We start from the raw sequence: 23,630 nt of genomic DNA, 5'->3' as shown, positions 1-23,630 counted from the left end.
CAGGTGACCAAAGGCTTGTTCAAAGAGGTAGGTTTAAAGGAGGGTCTTAAAAGCAGAGAGAGGCAGAGAGGTTTGGGGGGGAAATTCCAGAGCCTAGGCAGCCGCAGGCATGGCAGCCAATGATGGAGCGATGGAAATCGGGGATTCGCAAGAGATAAGAATTGGAGGAGTGCAGAGATCTTGGAGGGTTGTAGGGCTGGAGTTGGTGTCTGATGTCAGCCACCCTCCAGCAACTCGCTCGAAACTCCACTCTCCGTGGGCTAGATCCTGCAAGTCTGGTCTGCCGGAAGGGAGCCTCACCCAGTAGGCCTCCCACACGAAAAATCCCCTCCCTTTCTTTTAATGGCTGGAAAGGTTGAGGGAAGCGTGCTGGAGGTTTCCTGAGATTCCGGGTCAATGGATAAGGCTCCCCGCCAACAGCTGCAGACTTGGAAAATCAGCCCTCGTGTGTAAGCCTGGATGTTGGGCGATGACAGGCTAATCGACCATGTGGGGCACCCCAGGAAAACCCATACACAAGCTCTCTCAAGCAGGCGTCACCACAAAACAATCAGGAGTGGGACACTTGGATGTTTCTTTTCTCCCCTCCATAAGTAACTTTGGCAGAAGTCCGACAGAAACTCCATTCGCATGTGTAAAAGATAAAAGAGAGACTTTCACGGCCTCAGGATGTCCCAAAGCGCTTTACAGCCAATGAAATACATTTTGAGTGTATTCACTGTTGTAATGGAGGAAACGCAGCAGCCAATTTGCAAACAGTAAGCTCCCACAAACAGCAATGAGATAATGACCAGAAAATCTGTTTTTAGTGATGTTGGTTGAGGGATAAATATTGGCCAGGACACCCAGGGAGAACTTCCCTACTTTTCTGGGATCTTTTACATCCACCTAAGAGGACAGACGGGGCCTTGGTTTAATGTCTCACCTGAAAGACAGCACCTCCGATAGTGCAGCACTCCCTCAGTACTATACTAGAGTGTCAGCTGAGATTTTGTGTTTAGGTCTCTGGAGTGGGACTTGAACCCACAACCTTCTAACTCCTAGGCAAGAGTGCTACCATCCGAGCCACTGGCTCCGTGAGCAAGGTTCCCTCCAAACTTCCACCGCAGTTAGGGTGGTGGAATGGGAGAAGCCCCGAGGATATTCCCGGAGCAGGAGCGCTGGTCCAATTGTAACATCCCAAACTGCCGTCCCCAGTCAATAGTAGCTCGCTCAGCACCGGCCAGAGATTGAACCTGGGAGCAATCTTAACACTTTTCCTAATCATGACAAGTAGTAATTTACCTGAAATTAATTATTAAAAAAAAATAATTTGCTTGCATACAAAGTGAATTGGGACACTCCACATTAGCCTATCTATATGAGGAATTGAATTAACCTCACACTCTAGCATTCCCATTTCAATCACAAGACATCTTAGTTTAATAGAAATCTTAATAGAATTAAATGGGATTGATTCGGCCTCATTAATCGCCATGTGACAGCAAATAATCATTTCTTTGTCACCTTGAGGCCTCAAGTGATGAAAGAGCTGGAAGTGATTCAAGGGGAAGGTCAGACGATGGTGTGTTTTTTTTTTAAGTGAGAGGGACACAAAACTATTTGCATGAGATTGGAAATCAGCTCAAACACAGAAAAAAAAATGCTTGAAGAAAAGTACTTGCTGCTTCCTAATAGAATTGCACTCGTAAAGGGAACTTGTAAATCGACACTAGGTGCAAAAGTCACATTTTAAATGCTTACAAGCAACATGATGTGTTGACAATATTATGAAGATGATAAAGTGGTGGGGCGATAGATCAGGTTGGATTGTAGTTCGAGTAAGATATTACTACACTGCCCGCAGAGTTGCCCATGGGCACTTGATGAATTTTTTTTTTATACACATGAGGTGGCAATGGATTTGGGAGAAAGACTTCAAAAAAACTTCAACCTAGTGATCAGTGCCTGCAATTACATTGTGACAGCTAAAATTGCAAAATTGAATGGAAAATGTTGATATAGCAATTTACATGAAAGTGTAACCAAAAACCACAACAGAAGGTAAGGTTTGTAGGAAGGAAATGCAAACCCTACACATAGGTTTTTAAAAGCGTATAGATACGTAGGAGCCAAAACTGTGTGATTGGGTCCCAGCCTTGGACAGGAGAAGGAAGAAAGACTTTTATTTATATATTGCCTTTGACGACCCCAGGATATCCCAAAGCGCTTTATAGCCAATGAAGTAATTTTGAAGTGTAGTCACTGTAGTAATGTAGGAAACGGGGCAGCCAGTTCATGCACAGCAAGATCCCACAAACAACAATGTGATAAAGGACCAGATAATCTGTTTTAGTGATGTTGGTTGACAGATAAATATTGGCCAGCACACTGGGGGGGAACTCCCCTGCTCTTCTTCAAAATGCTGCCATGGGATCTTTTACATCCACCTTAGAGGTCAGGCAGGGCCTCGGTTTAATGCCTCAACTGAAAGACGGCACCTCCGACAGTGCACTACTGCACTGAAGTGTCAGCCTGGATTATGTGCTCAAGTCTCTGGAGCGGGACTTGAACCCACGACCTTCTGACTCAGAGGCAAGAGTCACAGCTGACAAAGGGCTACTAAGGAGCAGTACCTCCATCCGCCCCTTACTTGGGCACACGTGTCAGAAGGGGTGGAGACTTGTATTCTCAGCCTACGGGGGAACCCGGTGAAACAATGGAGGCAGATACGTCAGGAGAAAGGAAGCAAATTGGCCTCCATTCCAGTCAGGGCTGTCAGGCCAAGAAGGGAGAAAACTAAACTAAGAGCTGACTCTTTCCTTTACCACAGCATTTGCTAATAAAATCATGTCACATAGGAACAGGAGTAGGCCAGTCAGCCCCACAAAACTGTTCCGCCATTCAATTAGATCATGACTGATCTGTATCTTTACTCCATTTACCCGCCTTGGTTCCATAACCCTTAATACCATTACCTAACAAAAATCTATCAATCTCAGTTCTGAAATTCTCAATTGACCCCCAGCCTCAACAGCTTTTTTGAGGGGGGGGGAGAGAGTTCCAGATTTCCACTACCCTTTGTGTGACATTGACCCACAACAGCCTAATTCTAATTTTAAGGTTATGTCACCTTGTTCTGGACTCCCCCACCAGAGGAAATAAGTCACTATCTTTGTTAGAATAGAAAGAACTGGTGTCCCCCCTGTGGGAAATCATTTCCATTAATCGCATATTCCACCGAGTATCAGAGGGTCTATTCTGAGTCGCTTAACAGCCTTCACTTAATGACTGACTGACAACAAATATGGATTCCAGAGAAAGCAGCCTCTAGCAGAGCAGGCACGTAGTAGATAACAGAGACAACTGCTGGTTGACAGTGCCAAGGAAGACATGTAGTGCTGCTGTGTTGTTTCATTGTTAATCCAGCACTTCATCCTTTCATTCACAAACCTATCTCTCTTTTATCGCAACCACGTCCTGCAGAGGCTCAGACATAAAACCTAGTCAGCGTCTGCCATTTTACTTAAAGGGGCGCCGTCTTCACACAAAAAAAAGTATTCAGCGAACCTTTCCTTTTTTTATTTCTTTACAAGAACAAGGCAATGGAAATTGTGCCAAACTATCTGTGGGTGGGCCATCAGCGTGACAGAAACAACTCATAGTTCGTTCGTATCAAATAAAATATAGTTTAACAAAACTTTTTCCACAAGGGACGGTACCTCTTTAAATCATCTGCTTAATGGTATGGGATCCTTGATTACCATGGGGGGCTGAATTTCCTCATGGCTTCCCCCACTTCGCCTCTGTAACTTCAGTAGAAGGTCAGTGGAAACCCTACTTACACGGGTAAACTGGGTTCCTGTCAAAATGACGGCAGCGGAGCGGGAGAAGCCCAGAGGAAATTCATCCCCTCATGTTTCTAATGTCTAGAGCAGTTGGCTGAACGCACACTGGAGCCAGGTTTAGGACTTGCACTCTTCTACAGTCAGAGACATGGTCAGAGTGTAATTATTACTGAGTGAGACTAACCCTGCTCTGTCACACCTCCCACTCTGAACAAATATATTGTAATACTCATCACTGCCCCAGCTCTCACAGTTCTTCCCCTCTCTCAACATCCTCTCGTCAGTCCCCAGACCACTAACCCTATTCTGTCTGATCTGCCACTGCAGTGGTGGAGACCTTGTCTCTTCTTTGCTGTTCTGAGGGAGGCAATGAACCGAAAGCAGACCTCTGTGCAGGTACCATTTGTGCAATCTCTCCCTTATCCTCAAGGGTAACCGAGCAAACTCTAGAACAGGGGTGTCCAAGTTCTTTGTCTTTGGAGGCCACACATTGCAAACCATGGAGTTTTGGGGGCCGCACACATACCTCAGAAAGTGAAAGCTCCTCAAAAAGTGCCTGACCTGAACCCCTCCTTATTTGTGGCTTCGGTCATTAGCCTGGGCCCAACACACTCCACATGCAAGCCTGCCTGGCAGAGCCTTGCCTGAAAATGAGGACGGAAATCCAACCACTGCTGTAGTCCTGAGAGGCCTTGCAGCAATGTAATGGCTTCTGGCTTTAGGGCCTTCTCGCTGTTGCCTCCCCAAAAAATGCTAACTTGTTTTCTCGGGTCCTCCATTCCCTTGCTGCCTGCCCCTGCCTTTCAACCTGAACGGGGCTGGACACAAAATGCAATGCCAACTTCAGGGCACATGTGTTCAGGCACCTATTGAATCATACAGCACAGAAGGAGGCCAATTGGCCCACCATGCCAGTGCTGGCTTTATCCAACTATACCCACTCTCCTGCTCTTTCCCCATAGCCCTTCAAATTTCTCCTTTTCAAGTATTTATCCAATTCCCTTTTGAAAGTTACTATTGAATCTACTTCCACCAACTTTTCAGGCAGTGATCATAAGTCAGATCATAACAACTCGCTGCGTAAAAAATTTCTCCTCATTTTCCAGTGGATTTTTTGCCAATTATCTTAAATCTGTGTCCATCTGGCACACCTGCAGGGAAATGGAAGTGGGAAATGTCATTACGTCCATCCTGCCTCATTTGCAGGTTGGGCTAAGTGTCAGCCTTGGAGCTCAGTGGTCGCACTCCTGCCTCTTGATGTCAGAAGGTTGTGGGTTCAAGACCCACTCCAGAGTTTTCAGTACATAATCTAAGCTGATGCCTCAGTGCAGTATTGAGGGAGTACAGTACCATTGGAGGTACAGTTGTTCCTTCCCCTAAACACAAAAAAAAATGGAAAAGCACTTTTTTCATGACAACCGAGCTCCCACTAAAAATAATATTTGCAAAATAAGTTGCAGGGTTAGGTGCTTCTTTGGGTTGATATTACATGGGTGCTGAACCCAGAACATCCTCCCCCCGGTTCCTCTCTTTGCACGTGCTCATGCTGTGTAATGGCAAGAATTACTGGCATCGGGAATGAGTGTCACATCCTAGAATGAGGCAAGAGGGTCAACCCTTGACCTTTGTCAAAGTCACCAATACTGCCACCCTAGCATACCCATTGACGTAGTGGGTCTCTGTGCTGACATTGTAGAAATGTTTCAAATCTAGTCAATAAAACTATCACCAGGAATATTAGGCTATTGTTGTTTTCAATTTGAGTTCTGTAAAATTAGAAGTCAATGCAAAGCAGTGAAAACAATTCCAAAATGTTCCAGCAAGAAAAAAAATGCAGAAAAAATCGTGGAAGTTACATGAATCAAACTGTAGGAAGGTATAGTTTTAATGGGGTGTCACTAGTACACAATGGACCATGTCCAAATGTCAGTGCAAACTGCCCTCAGCAGTGCTGAAAGAACATAACAAGGGATATGAAAATAAAAACATGACTATAACAGCCTGTGTAATAGCCTGGAGCCTCTCTTAACATAATTCTGGAAGCAAGTTTTAGTGACTGGGGTCTGTTCCATTTTATTTTGCTGTTAAACTGATTGTGGCATATCACTGAACAGTGAGGGGTGCCCTGTTACTGAAACTTATTATCAACGCTGATACAGAATCACCACAGCAAACACTTGGCTTTACAGTAAATCTAATGTGAGCTACTGGCACAGACTGTACTCATTAGCTGCAGATCAGAGTCACGCTTACCTTCAGGATTCTCATACAGCAGGAATTCTGGGTCCCATCAGAATGGTGAGTGCAGCTTAAAGGAAATCTTCACAGTGTGGACATTTCACTGGCTAGGAGACACCCACTTCATGCATTTCTCGTTAAAGTTTGGCTGGTTAGCGTTCAGCTGAGTTCCCTTTCAAAGAAACCTTTTCTTGCCCAGGTGGTGAGACACTGCTACCCACAGGCTGGCACCAGTGAGTCCCGCTGTCTCACTCCAGACAAAAAGGCCAGTGAAGATTTTTTTTTGTCTTCTTCACCCAGTTGCTTACTGTGAAATGACTGATGCTAAAAGTAGCTCTGTCTCAAGGGATAATTTAGAGAGAGAGAAAGAGAGAGAGAAGCCTGGGTGCAGCCTGGGATTCTGCGTCATCTGTTACACAAAGCGAGCAACTGGCAGCTGCTTCACAGTATAGCAAGCTTCAGCTTTCCACAGCTGTTTATTTAGACATTCCCGACTACTTAAATAGTTTCATAAATCACAAATAGCCCACCCTGCACATATTGTTCTACAAGACCTATAATCAGCATTGATCAGGAAAGCAAAAATACTTGCACACTTATTTCTTTCTCTCTGTGCAATATCCATGAAAACTGCCAGTGACGATCTATTATTGACCAGATCGCAGAGCTCCAACTGTATTGTTATTACAATGTCCAGTTGTAAATTATTCATTTGCCTTGGATGTTAGTCTGTCATTACTTCGTACAGTAGGGTTATAAAAGGAAGATTCACGGTCCCCTTGTTGCTGAAGTAAAATAAACACTCGGATAGGAATTACCTCAGACTGCCCTGCAAGGTTATAAGATCGTCTCCTATCTGTAAAGGCTGATATTATTTCACCAAAGATGTTGACTAAAGTTGCTACGGGGGCCGCACAGAGGATTCTTACAGAGTTCAGCCAGATTGGCGGAGTTTGTGAATGTGTGGGATGCTGATATCTATTTTCTTATATAATCATTTTATCTTTGATATGATTTATTCAGATATTGGGATAATGAAACCAATCATTTTGAAATGATTATGATGATCTGAAACACCAACATTTGAAATGAATAGCTGTTAATTTGTGAAATGATGAACTATATTTCTTAAAGGAAACAGTTGTAGGAACAGCTACACAGCATGACTTTAGTGCAGACTGCTGTTTAAGCTCTGCCATTTATACCTCCATGCAACAGCCACAGAAAACTTTGTCAAGGCAAGAGTTAGATTATTTTTTTAAAGATACACACTGCTAACCCTGTGCTCTTTCATTCAAAGCCTTTGCGTTAAAAAAAGTTTAAATAAACGTTTTTCGTTTTTATGTTGATTTCAGGCAACGTTACATGATGTCACCAGGTTTGTATCCCTGCATTCTCTCACTAAACCTGCAATGGGAAGTCTAGCTGGAATTCGTGGAAAATATCTATGAATTATGAATTTAAAGTCAATTTATTTTTCTTGGCAAATAATCAGGACCATTGGTTTATGGAGAATCCCGCCAAGCTGCTGTGCACGGGGGTTATATGGTTTATTCTCTGAGAACATATCAGGGACCTGTGGTTTATGTTGTATATTTAAACATTTGAAATATATAAAGAGGTTGTCTCACCTGAGATGGTGACCTATAATCCAAACAAGCTCAACAGAACACTACTGAGGTAGTGGAAGAAAGTCCTTAACATCAGCAAATCCATTTGTTTCCAGGCTCGCAGTTCCTGACAGAAACTTAAGGACATTATTACTTTTTGCTGATGTTTAGATTCAGTTCCATTGGCACTGGCAGCCTTCTTATATCTCACTTAGCGTTAAACTATTAGCAATGGCCTGGAGCATTCTACTCACCACTTAGACGTTCTAGGGTGGATTTGAACTCTTGGGCGGGAGGCGGGGTGGGGGGGGGGGGGGGGTAGGGATGGGTGGTGGAGTGGGGCGAGGGGGGAGCCGAAGGCCTTCCATCCCGGGTATCTCCATGGGAAGCCTTGGCCAATTTTAATGGCTGGGCCTCATTTACCGCATTCTGCTGGCTGGCTGCCCCACTTGAAACAGGAGGAGGGAGGCAGCTGGCCAGCATCGGGCAGGTCCAAACCACGGGGCCTGGAGGCCGCCCACCCGCTGGCACCAAGGTAAGGGATCGGGGCTGTTTCTTAAGTGGGATGGTGGTGTTGGGGTGGGGGAGCCCAGAGTAGCAGAGGCTCTCCTGCTCCTCCTGGCTTCACCAAGGGAAATTTTTGACTTAGAAAGTCTCCTCTACTTCTCTGTTAAGATGCAATCAGGGTCCCAATGACACCCCAATTTGCATGTATTCATCAAAAGCAGGTGGGTGCCTCGGCTGAAAGGGGGCGGTAAGTACTCCCAAGCCATTTTAACTGCATGTCCTCTCCGTTCCCAGCGAGCGGGGTGGATTAAAATTCCCCTTTCTGTCTTAACACATCCTGTCTCATCCTAGCTCTGTTATTCATCACAATGAATCATCGCATCCAGCAATCTCGGGTGAACTATCCTCTGCAGAGAAAATGTTTAACAAGCTGAGCAGGGAGGCCTACTCCTATACTGACAGGGTAAGTTAACATCAGGCCATTTCTCATAGTTTATCTAGTAATGCAATAAAGGTTCCCTCTTTGAACTAGATGGAGTTTTTTCTAAAGCTTCAGATCTTCATCAGGACCCCAAGACTGGATGACAGGTTTATGACAGCACTGCCAGGATCCATTATACTATAATTCTCCTGTTATCAGTCTTAGCTATGTATGCACACAAACCCTCACATATATTTGAAAACCATCACTTAGTTTGTTACCTAGTGCATACAATTCTTCCAATTCTTCCTTAACAGACGGAAAGCAGATACATCTGCTACAAGCTGTGACATCATTTGGTGCTCAGATGATTAAGAATAAGCTGAGTGACGTTTTGCTCAAACTTTATTTGCCTTTATACCTCACTTATATATTTTAGCAACCGGCGGATGTCAAAACTATTTTTCTCCAACTGTCTAAACATTTTAAGTTCAAATAAACTTTAATAGATCAGCTCTTCAAAACAAAGGGACGTGCTATGAAAAAAAATAAGGGGCATGCTTCAGTTTAAAGTTACATTAAACAGATTTGGTGCTAATCTGAGTGAAGTTGAAGACAGACAGCTGAGTTATTCCTGGCAGTGTCCCTGGTAACCAGCCTCTGTTCCTATAGATAACACATAACAGATGATTTAACTCTTCAATGCAGTCCTCGATGTGCTGCCAAAATTATTTAAATCTTTATACCTGTCTGATAGGCAACATCCCACAGGGAGTGGAATGCCTGGGCCAAGTTCAACTTTGAAAAAATTTTTTTTGTCAATTTTGAAAAAGGAAAGAAGAGAGAAAGACTTACATTTATATAACACCTTTCACAACCTCAGGACATCCCAAAGTGCTTTACAGCCAATGAAGTACTTTTTAAGTGTAGCCACTGTTGTAATGTAGGAAATGCAGCAGGCTAATTGCACACAGCAAGGTCCCATAAACAGCAATTAAATAAATGACCAGTTTATGTTGGTTGAGGGATAAATGTTGGCCAGGACACTATCCCTGCTCTTCTTTGATAGTGCCGTGGGATCTTTAACATCCATACGAGAGGGTAGACTCAATTTAACATTTCATCTGAAAGATGGCACCTCTGACAGTGCAGTATTCCCTCAGAACTGCCAGCCTAGATTATGTGCCCAAATCTCTGGAGGGGGACTTGAACCCACAACCTTCTAACTTAGAGGCAAGTGTGCTACCACTGAACCACAACTGACAGTCCATATAAGGATGCATTTTAGCTACCCGAAAATGGCTTTTGCAACTTTCTTTTTCGTTCCTTCCCACCATTTCGTAACGAGGAGGAAATATACTCTGCATTTGTGCCGTGCGGTGTGACGCCATTTTGTCTCAGACCACACAGAACATTCCAGCACCTGTGATGCGGTGCTTCGTGCCACCAACTAAAGTTGGCAAAACAGCACCTCGAGTCGCTGAGACGGGCAGCCTGAGGCTGTGAGTGTCCACGCATACTTCAAAACTAAAATTTAGCCTATGTTTGGTATAGGGTTGCCAACTTTGATTGGACATATTCCTGGAGGTTTCATCACATGACCTCCCGTCTCCAACGCCCCGTCCACTCAAACAGCCTTTTTTTCCCATCTCCAATACTTTTATAACTAAGAAATTAAAGTGTTCAAAGCAAATGAAAAATCTCACAATTTTCTTTTTTAATTCCCCTATGATTTTTCTCCCGGGTTGCTCGCAGCAGTGTCCTGGAGATTAATCTTTGATTCCGGGAGACTCCAGGACAATCCTGGAGGTTTGACAACCCTAGTCTCATATAAATATAACTGGACACCCTAGGACTGCCTACGGAACTTAGTGCGCAGTCTTTACAGTGCAAGGGACAATTCACAGTTACATCAGTGAGAACAGAGTGTGGAGTACAAACTTAATAATAGCAAGGCACCAGTGAAATTGAAATGGAACAATTTGTCTTTGAAGAAATGATGCACTCACCAGAAGTTTACATTCAACAGGTATTCATACGAGTGGGACAGACTGTATTTCATAAGTATAGGTGTAGCTATTTATTGCAGTCATACAGGTGCAGTCATTTTGACACCTTGGGGTAAATTCACAGATGCTGGGCTCCCGGTGGGGAGCTGCGCCCAAAGGGAGTGCGGGTCGGAGAATCAGCACTGCAGTTTTACAGCCCTATTTCTGGCCCATGGTCCTTTATAAGTGCTGGGACTACAGGATCGGCGAATCCAACCTCTTATGTCAAACTTTCAAAGTGAATTACATAGAAGTACATAGAATTTTATAGCACAGAAACAGGCCGTTCAAGTAGTGGTGAAGTGACTCTAAGCTTGGGTTTTAAAAGCAGGAATGACTGAGGTCCTAATGAAGAATCTGTTGGTGCAATGAGTCTTGATTTCAACACAGTGAGGATGTAGGAAGGAGGAAGTGTGTATAGAACAGCATATTTGCAGCTTCAAAGAAACAAGAGAGATACGATCGACGACAGTAGTATCGATAAGATAGCAAGAGACAACAGAGGCTGTGAGGGGGAGAGAGAGAGAGAGGCCGGTGGTGAAGGGGTCATTGATCAGATGTCTAGTATATGTACATATGGTTGTGTATATGATCAGGATGCTGTGAAGAAAATGAACAACTCAACATTGGCAGCACAATTAGGGAGAAGGGCACGACAGCATATTCACAACAGGAACAGGTTGAAGTGCTTTTCCAACACCGTGAGGTCTTTAGAGTGGCAGTCATTGGGCTCGATTTTCAAATGAAAGTCCGGGTGCGTTGGGGGCAGTGAAAATCGGTAAAATCCCGAACGGGTAAAGAACCCGGCTGCAACCCGCCGACTTCCGCATCTCACACAGACGCATCTGTGTGCGCACAGCTCTGGAATCTGGAAGTCCCACCAGTAATTAAAACCGGTGGGACGATATTTAAAGAGGCAAATGTACCTCATTGAGGTACTTAAGGTACTTTATTTGTTACATAGTAGGTAGTTACAACGATTTTCAACTTACCTGGGCAGCTTTCCCACGCTTCTGATTCACACCTGGTGAAACCCAGGCATGAAGGGCCGGATCAGGCAAAAATAAACTAAATAAATTAAAGAAAATAACATTTCACAAAGTTAAAAAAATAAATAAACCTACCCTTCAAACGATGTCACCTGCACCTCCCTGCTCTGATGTCCGATGTCTCACCACCCCCCAATGTCTCTTCTCCGATGTCTCACCCCCACGATGTCTCCCCCCCCTCCCCCCAATGATGCCCGATGTCCCTCCCACCCCCGGTCTTTGTGCCCCCCCCCCATCTTTGTCCAGCCCCCCATCTTTGTGCCCCCCCCCCACTCTCTGTTCCAGCACCTGATGATGTCTCTCTCTCTTTTTCTCCCCCCCTCCACCTTCGCCATTGCAGCTCCTGTCGGCAGCCAGCCTGTCAATCAGGTTGCTGCCGGGCCCAAAACCGGGAAACAAGATTAATGAGCATCAATTACCTCGCAATTGCCTGGGGAGAGGTACGTTTTTTTTAAATTCGGGTTTGCCGCACACCCATTGACCCCACCCACCCCCCCGCTGCCATCCCGCCACCCTTTTAAAGTTGAGCCCATTATATCAGTATTAATGGAAAGCCAAAGTCCTGATGAGACTAATTTCTGATATAAGAAAATTATTTCATGAATTTTCATATTCTCCTGTTATGAATCAGCTGAACTAATCACTGACACCTGAACTCAATTATCAACCACAGATATATCCATTCCTCACAAGGCTCATGTGATTAGCCTGCATCTAGGTTAAACAGTAAGGTTAAAGATTTAGTTATAAGATAAATAGTAATGTCCTCTATCTTATTTACACTTCACTAATTTAAAAATCAATACGATAGGGCAGGTGCAGGGGTGCAGCAGAGGCATTCATGCTGATCATCAGTGTACATGGACTTGCACTGGTCTGCATTGTGGATGAAAGTTAGCAATGCTTCCAACACCACCTCTCACTGCCACTCCAGCCTCTATCTCTGTAACCTCCAGAAACCATACAACTCTCCCAGATCGCCGTGATCCTCCAATTCTGGCCTCTTGCACATCCTCAATTTCTTTCGCCCCTCCTTTGGCAGCTGTGCCTTCAGCTGTCTAGGCCCTATACTCTGGAATTCCCTCCATGAACCTTTCTGCCACTCAGCCTCTCTCTCCTCTTTTAAGATGCTCCTTAAAACCTACCTCTTTGACTAAACTGTTGGTCACTTGTCCTAAAATTACCTTACGTGACTCAGTGTCATATTTTGTTTGATAATGAAGCACCTTGGGACGTCCAAGTTGCTGTGCAATCCCCGACACACCAAACTCGTTGGGTGGGAACCCCACGGGATCGGGTAGAACGCCAGTTTTACACTTCGCCCAATATTACTATCCATTGACTTCAATTATTCTCAGTTTCCCAACGCGCGGGTTAGGTTAAAATTGTCCCCGAGTGAGTTTGCAATCTCAACTGTGCCATTGTGGATAATAGCTGACAGGAGCTATGCATGTCTCCAAAGGGAGAGAGGGAGTGAGGGGAAAATCATAGATGGAGTCTCCATAGGCCAACCCCTCAGAAACCAGTTAAAGAGGGGCACTGGCAATGGGCTGAGAGGAGGTTCAAAACTGAAATGCTTAACCAGGGATAGTTTGTGGGACTAGGAGACCAAAACGGAAGAAGGAAGGGGAGGAATAGTAAATACTTTAGCAAAAAAAAAAATTTTTGATCTGCATACAAACTGGCTTTTAAAATACTGGTGTAGAACATACACAGACATACTCCGGACCAGTGTACAGAGAACACACATAACTAAGAAGCTTGTTAATTTGTTAAGTGTTCCGTGTTTATCTTTTTAGTGAGTCCAGGAGTGTCATTTATGGCATCAGATATCACCAGCTGAATCTTTGCTTTCCTTTATCAATTTGCAGAACCACATCTTTCTAGAGAGTGTCAGCTATTCCTTAACAATCAAGAAGAAAACCAAGCATGATGTTTTTGCTAGGGTTCCTCTACCTCACTGGCACAGTTATTAACTAAGTGGTTAGGAGATTGCAGTGCCCAATCTCCTAACCACTCAGATTCTCAGTATTAACCGTGATCGAGAGTCTTAAAAATAACATCATCCACTGCAGCGAGAGTGGAGAAGGCATAAGCAACACATGGTATATAACAAGTCCATCATGAAGCACACACATTAAACACTTTTATAATTTAATTCTGTTTTATTTTATAATATTCTTCCCCAGAATTTTGTGCTGTTTCTTTTTTCCCTCCAAAAATTCTCCCCTCATCCCTCCTCACATGGAGGTCGCCACTGCAAATTCCATGGATGGCAGCAATCTTGTTTGTACCTCACTGAACTAGCAATTCTTCATGTACAAGTTCAGAATAGTATCAGTGAGTAATTCAACCATGGGAACCATCATATGTCAAGCCCAATTCTATCCTGCTCTGACATCCCCCAGAGGCACAACTGTCAGCAAGGATGGGAATGGGGTTGGTTTTCCATCACCTAGCCCAGGCACACTGAGGGCAATTGTGGTGCCCACACCGCCACCTTGATTGAGACCTGCTTGAGCACACACTGGGGGATCAAATCTGGAGCGTTCTGCTCCGAATGGCTCAGTATTACATCCTGCAGTGCATTTACCCACTGAGCCATTGGCATCCATCACTTTCTATGGCCTCCATCTGTGGCTCAATTTAGTAATGCAACACCATTGGGGCACTATAAGGCTGTTATGAAGGTACATGGAGTTACTTAACTGCGTGCCAAAGATGCCTCCTTGAGACTTCCTTCTGTGCCATGATGATTTATAATCGACAAAATGGCCCTGAGTTCCACCTGAGTTCTCTTAATCTCCTGCCACAACCATGGTGGGAGATTGGCGGTCCCACAGAGAAACGGCGTAAATGACTGAACTCGGCCCTTTCCCCCTATCTTTAGGGGTTCCACCGATCTCTCACCAAAGTTACAGCTGGAAACTGGGAGAACTCTCCCTCCCCAAGAAATTTCTAATGATCACATCTGTCTGCTGGCACACTATGAGGACCAGTAATGCAAAACAGTACTGTTTCTATATACATATACACACACATACACTCACATGTACTCACACATACACGGAGTCAATATCCTGGAATTCCCTACCTAATACCATTGTGGGACCACCATCACCACACGGACTGCAGTGGTTCAAGTAGAAGGCTCACCACCACCTTCTCAGGGCCACTAGGGATAGGCAATAAATGTGACCTTACCAGTGTCCATATCCTGAGAACAAATCATTGTAAAAAAAACAGTACACCTACTTGTGCATGCACACATATGCAGGCGTGTGCGCACACACATACAGAGATACACATACATGCACGCACACACAGACACACATGCACACGCACACACTCCTTCACAGTGCCCACCATAATATAGGTGACGGCTCAGTTCTTACAAGGTCATAATAATTCAGTTCACTCTCCCCAAAGATACCACTGTTACTTCACTACACTGAAATAGAACCCAGTAACCAATAGTGCATAAAACAATAATTGGGGGCTTTATCTGTGTGAAGTATCCTGTATATCAAAATGTGACTTGCAGATTACTGAGTTATGCAGGGGCATTAAGAATTCTCTCAGTAGACACAATGTGGTGTACCCAACATGTTGTGTCACTAAGTGCTATGATGCTGGTCCACCTCTATGACTTCTCAAAAAACATGAGTTCCTAATGCACATCAGCCCACCAGGATAGGTGCCTGGCACAGAGCAGATGATTCCCTGTGGAAGTGAAGGAGAGAAACTTGGAGGTCAGACCAATCCGTGGAGACGCTCATGCACCTCCGAATGGCTGTTCACTAAGGAACGTAGGAAGCCACTGGGAGCAGGTCACCTGCTTTCCCTCGCAGAGCAAAATAATATCAAAAAGGGGGAGGAGGCAAATTTTTAAAAATACGTTAAAAGAAGTGCTTGCAACATCCTTAATAAAATTGAAATTAGAATGCTGAGATCAATACATACTCACTGCCCAATCACATTGCAATAAACAAATAAACGGCTCAAGTAAATGTTTGTGAAATGAATGTATCAAAACAGGCCTGAGAAGAACACGGTGTGCAGCATAATGGATTCTATTCTTGTACAATGCTTCTTTTCATGTATGAGCAACTAATCTCCCAGCCCATGTTGCAGAAGCAATCTCTATATATTTCTCATATGAAGGCAGAATTAGGAAAAGATACAAAACCTCAGAACAATCGTCTATTCATCAAATGGACTAAAAACTCCTACCCTGTTGTCACGGTGTTTATTTTTGTGTTCCCAAGCCACTATTGCAACCTCAAAGGGTTAAACACCGGTCCTAGAAGGTGCACTCTTATACTGAAGAAATAACAGTTGCTGCAAGGTAGCTTAGAAGCCAAAGTTGCTTTTTCCCCTCTATTTTATCATCAATACTTCTGCTATCATATCAAAGGCATAAATAACAAGGAAATGAACCGAGATCTATCACTGGACGGCTGACCGATACAAAGGTGTCTGTATTACATTACCCGAAGTCTCATCCATGTATTCACGAACACGTCTGCACTTGAGCTTGGCACAACGGTCTGCAGCTGCCCTGGTAGCCGAGACTCTTGAGTTATTTATAGTGCTAAAATTATCCATTCATCGTCATTTCCTCCTCACAATTTCAGCAGATCAAAGATAACTGGGGCTTCTGCTTTTGAGTTGCTGCATAACGTGAAGACCGTGAAAATGATAACAAAACGCCATTTCTCTCAGCAGGTGGTCACCAAACTGCTTCAATAAAAGTGACTGGAATTAAAGAGGCAATTTTCCACACTTTTTTGCTTCTTCGGAGCAGAGCACCACATACCACGGGGTTAATTTTGATTTTGCGCGATAGTGTGAATCGGGTGATAGTGAGTCAGCAGCCCGTTTTACATCTCTCCCCATTTTCATTGAAGTCAATGGACATAAAAACCGAGGAGAGATGTAAAGCAGGCTGCCGAATCACCATCACCCGTTTTATACTATCGCACAAAGTCAACATCTACCCCCAACAGCCCACATCAGAGTACTGGGCATGGAGGAACAGCTTACCCGTTACTCAACCCGTTCAATTTTGTGACCATTTACAGCGGAACACTGAACATGCTGTGTAACAGGCTCGCCAGCCTTCGCATCCCTTATTCCCAATATGCAATCCCAGTGTGCGATGCTCTGCTCGGAAGTGCTAAAAGTAGAAAATTACCCTCTTTGCTTCATTTTCCATGCATCTCTTGGGCTAGAAATGATTGCCAATATTAATGAACGAATACTTAACACATCAAAGAAAAGAAAGAAAGAATTTGCATTTTTATAGTGCTTTCTATGATCTCAGGGGGTCCCAAAGCCCTTTACAGCTAATGAAGTACTTCTGAAGTGTAGTCACTGTTGTAATATAGGAAACGCGACAGTCAATTTGCGCACAGCAAGCTCCCGCAAACAGCAATGAAATAAATGACTAAGTCATTCGTTTTAGGTGTTGGTTGAGGGATAAGTATTGGCCAGAACACCAGGGAGAACTCCCCTGCTCTTCTTTGAATAGTGCCATGAGATCTTTTACGTCCACCTGAGAGGGCAGAGTCTATTATAATGTAACAGCTCACCATAAATATCCAGGATTACGGCAATTTACCATCCGGGTACTACATGTTCGCATAAAAGGTTCTGGAAGGTGTGAAGATGCTAGTTTCTGAGCGAAATGTTCCTCTGCTATTGAAACAGAGGGCCTGATCTTTTTATATTAAATGGGCCAATGCGACCAGTTAAAATAGCACACAGAAGAACACAGGCGCCAAACTAGCCTCTTATTTTTCTCACATGCTATCAGGTTTGCAATCTGCTACAATTTTAATTAAGAGTCCATGGACCAATATTACTTTTTCAAAGACAACGTGAAGAAAAATCCTGTTTTATGAAATTTTTTTATGTGGCGGTGACAAAATCTATGGGAAGGTGCAACTTTTGATCACGCAGATCGTGAAGTACGATTTTAGTATTAACAGCGGAAAAGTATCTGGCCATCAGGGCTGATTTTACATAGTCTTATTTCCATCTTTCTCATCAAACTAATCCCATTTTTCTGTTTCCTCCCCATACACTTTTACATTTTTCTTCTTAAAGTAATTATCCAGAAACAGGAACGCAGGCTATATTATACTCAAATAAGAGTTGGTGTGCTGAGCAGAGAATACTGTAGTGACAGCGAAATGTTAGCAAGAATGTGGCAAGCTTTAAAAATGAAAAAGCAGGATTATGCATTACACATGTTATGATGAGAAAATGAATTTAAAGGAAAAACATTCATATAAATCTAAGCGGACACCAGGAATGTACTACTGACCAGCAAGTCATCATCAGAAGGAGGAAAATTATATGAAGATAAAAAGGATATGCAAGAACAGAAAATCTATTTTAATGGGAGATTTCAATCAACCAAATATAAATCGTGAAAACCCCAAGTGGTTTAGAGTCAGAGTTGGTATATGTAATGCATGACAGCTTTATGGCCAAGGAAGCTGTGACAGGCAGTGTTCATCCTGACCTGGTCTTTGTTAAAGAACCTGACAATATACAAAAAAGTGGAGCTTAGCATTCCTGGGACAATAGCCACAGAATGATTAAGTTTAACATGATCTGGGGTTCAGATATACCAAATACCAAGAGCCAGGTAAATATTTTTCTGACACTCCTAGTGCATAGCGTGTGATATGCTGGGATTGCACCAAGTTTGCAGGATTTCAGGCACCAGCAGCATATTAAACAGGACAGATCCATGGGGAGAGGGGGTAAGGAGCTCACATTGGGGAAGAATTTTGAGGCCTAACTCTGACTGAGAAGGTAGGCTGGGTGGCCCTGGCGCAAGGTTAGGGTTACCCCAAAAAAATGTTTTTTTTTACTTACAACAGGCCTCCCGTGATAATGTGTACTTAGCAGCTGGGGCTCTGCTTGGACGCCCCGGTTGCAATATGAGGTAGTCCCTTAATTTGAATATCCTTAGAGATTTAACGAGCTTTGTGCATCGTTCGTATGTGAGCTCCAAATCAGCTAAGCGCTGATCGCTGCATTTTGGGCTGCTCCCTGCCCTGCTACTAAACTGTCCTCTGTGCTGTTGGCGGGCCCACTCAGTTCTATATCCATACCCAGTTTGGAAGGGGCAGCCAGCATGCTGTGCCCCTACGCTTCAAAGCTGGTCCCTTATTACCCACCGCCATTGCTCCCATTGCCTCAGCAGCGGTCACTTGAGCATCTCAAGCATTGCCTCCGCTTTTAATGTACCATTTTCACACAGCAAGGAGAATTCAGCGAATTGTCATCTGCATCAGCAGAAGAGCAGCTCACATCTGAGTACCAACCATCACCACCCATATTTGAAGCAGGCACCAGCAGGCAATGTTAGTGACAAAGATGAGGGAGCATCGGGTGATTCAGTGACCGCTGCTGAGGCAGTGGGAGCAATGGCGGTGGGTAATAAAGGACCAGCTTTGAAGCGTAGGAGCACAGCATGCTGGCTGCCCCTTCCAAACTATAGAACTGAGTGGGCCCGCCAACAGCACAGAGGACAGTTTAGTAGCAGGGCAGGGAGCACATTCATGATTTGAGTTATAGGAGGTAATTTTCCAAGGCTGCACTTGCGGTGCGGAGCTTCACTGGTGCACAAGTGAGTGTTAAATTTGTGACCTCAATGAGGCTCGTGCAGAAATAGAAGAGTGCAAGAAATGCAGACCAGAAAGAAATTGGTTCAGAGCCCGCTCTCTCAATTCCACGCCCCTTCTACGCAAGTTGTGCACCCGTTCCCTCAGCACGCAGGACCACAGAATCGGACTTTGTATTCTATCATAACATGAGAAAAAGTTGGTTAACGTGTCTTGTATGACTCAATGGTAACGACATAAAATTACTTTAAAAACGTTTGAATATCCTTTCTGTAAAGAAATTCACTACCACAGATACTTCAGTGTTGCAAGTGTCTATAATTTTATATTGTTCCTTTGTGGCTTGCTTTCACGGTTGCCCATTTTTCTTTCAAATATTCCAGTACTTTTCCATCTCTTTATCTCAGTCCTCCCAGTTCGATATTCATTTACCTGTTCCTCTCATTTCCTTTTTTAGTTTAACTGCTATAATAGCACTGTCTGTAATGCTGTCATATTCTGATTCAATTGCACTCTTGTTTCATGCTACACAATTCCACACCAGGCTGTTGCACTCAATTAAAGTCAAAGACTCCGTTTCAGGGCATTAAACTGCTCCTGACATCCTACTAGAAGCTACCGAGTCTGCCAATTCATTTTCAGAATATAGTTTCTATCGAACTCCCATCCAGCCTTTGGCCCTCCATTCACCATGATTCTTTTGCAGCTGTCGATTTGCTTAAGGACATAAGAACATAAGAAATAGGAGCAGGAGTAGGCCATACAGCCCCTCGAGCCTGCTCCGTCACTGAATAAGATCATGGCTGATCTTCGACCTCTACTCCATTTTCCGGCCCAATCCCCATATCCCTTGATTCCCCTAGAGTCCAAAAATCAATCTATCTCAGCCTTGAATATACTCAATGACTCAGCACCTCAAGCTCTCTGGGGTAGAGAATTCCAAAGATTCATAACTCTCTGAGCGAAGAAATTCCTCCTCATCTAAGTCTTAAATGGCCGATTCCTTATCCTGAGACTATGCCCCCAGAGTTCTAGACTCTCCAGCCAGGGGAAACAACCTCTCGGTCTCTACCCTGTAAAGCCCCCTCAGAACCTAATATCCTTCAATGAGATCACCTCTCATTCTTCTAAATTCCAGAGGGTATAGGCCCATTTTGCTCAATCTCTCCTCATAGGACAACCCTCTCATCCCAGGAATCAATCTAGTGAACTTTTGTTGCACTGGTCTCTAAGGCAAGTACATCCTTCCTTAGATAAGGAGACCAAAACTGTACACAGTACTGCAGGTGAGGTCTCACCAAAGCCCTGTACAATTGTAGTAAGACTTCCTTACTCTTGTGCTCCAAACCCCTTGCAATAAAGGCCAACATGTCATTTGCCTTCATAATTGCTTGCTGTACCTGCATACTAACTTTTTCTATTTCTCTCTGAACACCAACATTTAACAGTTTCTCACCATTTAAAAAATATTCTGTTTTTTTATTCTTCCTACCAAAATGAATAACCTCACATTTCCCCACATTATACTCCATCTACCACCTTTTTGCCCACTCACTTAACCTGTCTAAAGCCCTTTGTAGACTCTATGGGCCCGATATTACCAGGGCGGCGGGTTCGCGGCGGGGGGGCGATTGGGCGCGTGGGTAACGTGCCCGGTGAAATCAGTCTGCCCCGCGCGCAATCGCAGGCTGATTGGATCCACTTACCTCTTGTTCCAGGTTCCCCGCTGCTAAGCTGCGCGTCGGGCGGACTGCGCATGCGCAGTAAGGTCTGTCAGCTGGAGGAGCTCGATTTAAAGGGGCAGTCCTCCACTGACTGATGCTGCAAGAAATAGGAAAAATTACAGCATGGAGCAGCCCAGGGGGAAGGCTGCGCCCAGTTTAATGATGCCTCACTCCAGGTACCATTGGATGGGGTGAGGAGGAGGGGGAGAACAGAGATCTTCCCCCCGGCGGGAGGGAGGAAGCGGCCTGCCTCTGCCACCAAGAAGGCCTGGCTCGAGGTGGCAGAGGAGGTCACCTGCACCACCAACATATCGCGCACCTGCATACAGTGCAGGAGGCACTGCAATGACCTAAGTAGGTCAGCCAAAGTGAGTACACTTACTCATTCCCCTACACTCCGTCTGCCACATCACCACCTCCACCGCACATCTCCTTCTGCACTGCCAACACTACTCTGTCACATCACCCCTCACACCCACTCAAACCTCATCCTCATCTTACCTGCACTTACTCACCTCGCCAGTACTCATCCCGCCACTACCACTCAACCCAATCCTCATACAATCTCATGGCTCTATCTCATACTCACCCTCTCATGCATCTCTTTCACAGTCAGCCTCACTCAACCTGCCACTACCTGTGCTGCAGCCTCAGGGCATGCATCACATATGTGCAGTAGGCAGCGTAAGGCAAACGTGTTGTGAGCATGAAGGGGATGCACAAGGGTGTTTGAGGGTTTGTCATGGTTTTTACTTCTATTTAATTTCTGAGGAACTCACATTACATATTATATTGGCACCACCACTGCCACATCTTTGCGAGTCTTGTCTGGTTTGTGCAATAATGCCCTTTTCTGAGGATCACAATGAAGACCCACACCTGATGCCACCCATTGTGTCACTGCAGAGTGGGTCTAGGTGTATTTTCAGGGCTCTTTTGTGCAGACGACTGAGAGACATCGGCGATGTCCTCGGTTGCACCCTGGAAGGATGCGGAGGAGAAGTTTTTGAGGGCAGTGGTGACTTTGACAGCGACAGGTAAGAAGATGGTGCTCGGGCCAGCCAGGAGCAGCTCGGCATGAAGGAGGCTGCAGATGTCCACGACTACATGTCGAGTGACTCTGAGCCTCCGTGTGCACTGCTGCTCAGAGAGGTCCAGGAAGCTGAGCCTCGGTCTGTGGACCCTGTGGCGAGGGTAGTGCCCTCTGCGACGCATCTCTCTCTGTGGTTGCCCTCCCTCCTGTTGTGCAGGTGGATGTGTCACAGCACTGTGTTGTGGAGCTCCACGTGTCAGAGGTGGACAGCGTGGCCGGCGAGGCTGGTGATGCTGTTCGCCCTCCGAGGAGGTCATGACTGCAGCTACGACGGCCCCCATCCAGAAGATGTACATCTGAGGGGGTCCGCAAGGTAGGTACATGTGTCTAGACACCGGGGTAAGTGTGCAAGTTGGTGAATTTTGTTGTTAGGAGGAGGGTGGTGGAGGCCAAACTTTGTCCAAAGTGACAGAGTGGCCTCCTGCAATGAGTGAGGGTTTCCCCCCCCACCTGTCAAATGGACCTTTGCAGCTGCCACAGGCTGATGGCTGCAACACGTCCATTTGAACTGGGAGTGTTTCCCCCAGTACGGGAAACAGTCCCTGTGTTTGTAAAATCCCAACCCTCCTAAAATATCACGTTAATCAGGTCTGTAAACGACCTGAAATACCAAAATAAATACCTTAAGTGGCACCCCGCCGGCTTTAATTGCCGGCGGGAGTCCCGTATGCGGGGGCTGCGCGCGCATGTCAGTGCGTCTGTGGGAAACCCGGAAGTGGGCGAGTTGGAGTCGGGCTCCCAACCCGCCCCGGGAATCCCCGATTTTCGTAGTCCCCCCCGCCAGGAACGCACCCGATCGCGGGTGCTAAAATAGAGCCCTATGTGTCCTCCTCACAGCTTACTTTCCCACCTAGCTTTGTATCATCAGCAAACTTGGATACATTACACTCGGTCCCTTCATCTAAGTCATTAATATAGATTGTAAATAGCCGAGGCCCAAGCACTGATCCTTGCGGCACCCCAGTAGTTACAGCCTGCAAACCTGAAAATGATCCATTTATCCCTACTCTCTGTTTTCTGTCCATTAACCAATCCTCTATCCATGCTAATATTATTATCCCCAACCTCATGAGCCCTTATCTTGCATAACAACCTTTTATGTGGCACTTTATTGAATGCCTTTTGAAAATCCAAACATACTACATCCACTGGTTCCCCTTTATCTACCCTGCTAGTTACATCCTCAAAAAACACTAATAAATTTGTCAAGCACGATTTCCCTGTCATAAAACCACGTTGACTCTGCCTAATCATATTATGATTTTCTAAGTGCCCTGTTACTACTTCCTTAATAATAGATTCCAGCATTTTCCCTACTATTGATGTCAGGCTAACTGGCCTGTAGCTCCCTCTTTTCTCTGTCCCTCTTTTTTTGAATAGTGGTGTTACATTTGCTACCTTCCAATCCTCTGGGACTGTTCTAGAATCTAGGGAATTTAAATTAACCATTCCCTCATCTCCAATTTTGAT

At 44.8% G+C, this 23,630-nt stretch overlaps 1 protein-coding gene across 4 annotated transcripts in view; it reads right to left on the bottom strand.

The window, feature by feature from the left end:
• The window catches only part of ripor2 (RHO family interacting cell polarization regulator 2), an 85,107-nt gene extending 68,843 nt beyond the window's left edge, over positions 1–16,264 (bottom strand). Inside the window, exons 1-2 of one of the 4 annotated variants that reach the window (XM_068001686.1) lie at positions 16,194–16,234; positions 11,644–11,719 (exon numbers count right to left, since the gene is read on the bottom strand). Coding sequence is in view for 3 of the 4 variants with exons in the window: in XM_068001687.1 (XP_067857788.1) it covers positions 4,979–5,027 (49 nt within the window). In the remaining variant the exon portion in view is untranslated. Of the gene's footprint in view, positions 1–4,978; positions 5,101–11,643; positions 11,720–16,193 lie in introns of those variants that run through there. The other 3 variants (XM_068001685.1, XM_068001687.1, XM_068001684.1) reach the window with 3 other exon arrangements.
• Between the last annotated feature and the right edge of the window lie 7,366 nt (positions 16,265–23,630).

This window comes from Heptranchias perlo, chromosome 2 (assembly GCF_035084215.1).
Source record: "Heptranchias perlo isolate sHepPer1 chromosome 2, sHepPer1.hap1, whole genome shotgun sequence".
NCBI classification, from domain to species: domain Eukaryota; kingdom Metazoa; phylum Chordata; class Chondrichthyes; order Hexanchiformes; family Hexanchidae; genus Heptranchias; species Heptranchias perlo.
This window is presented reverse-complemented; position numbering and strand designations above follow the sequence as displayed.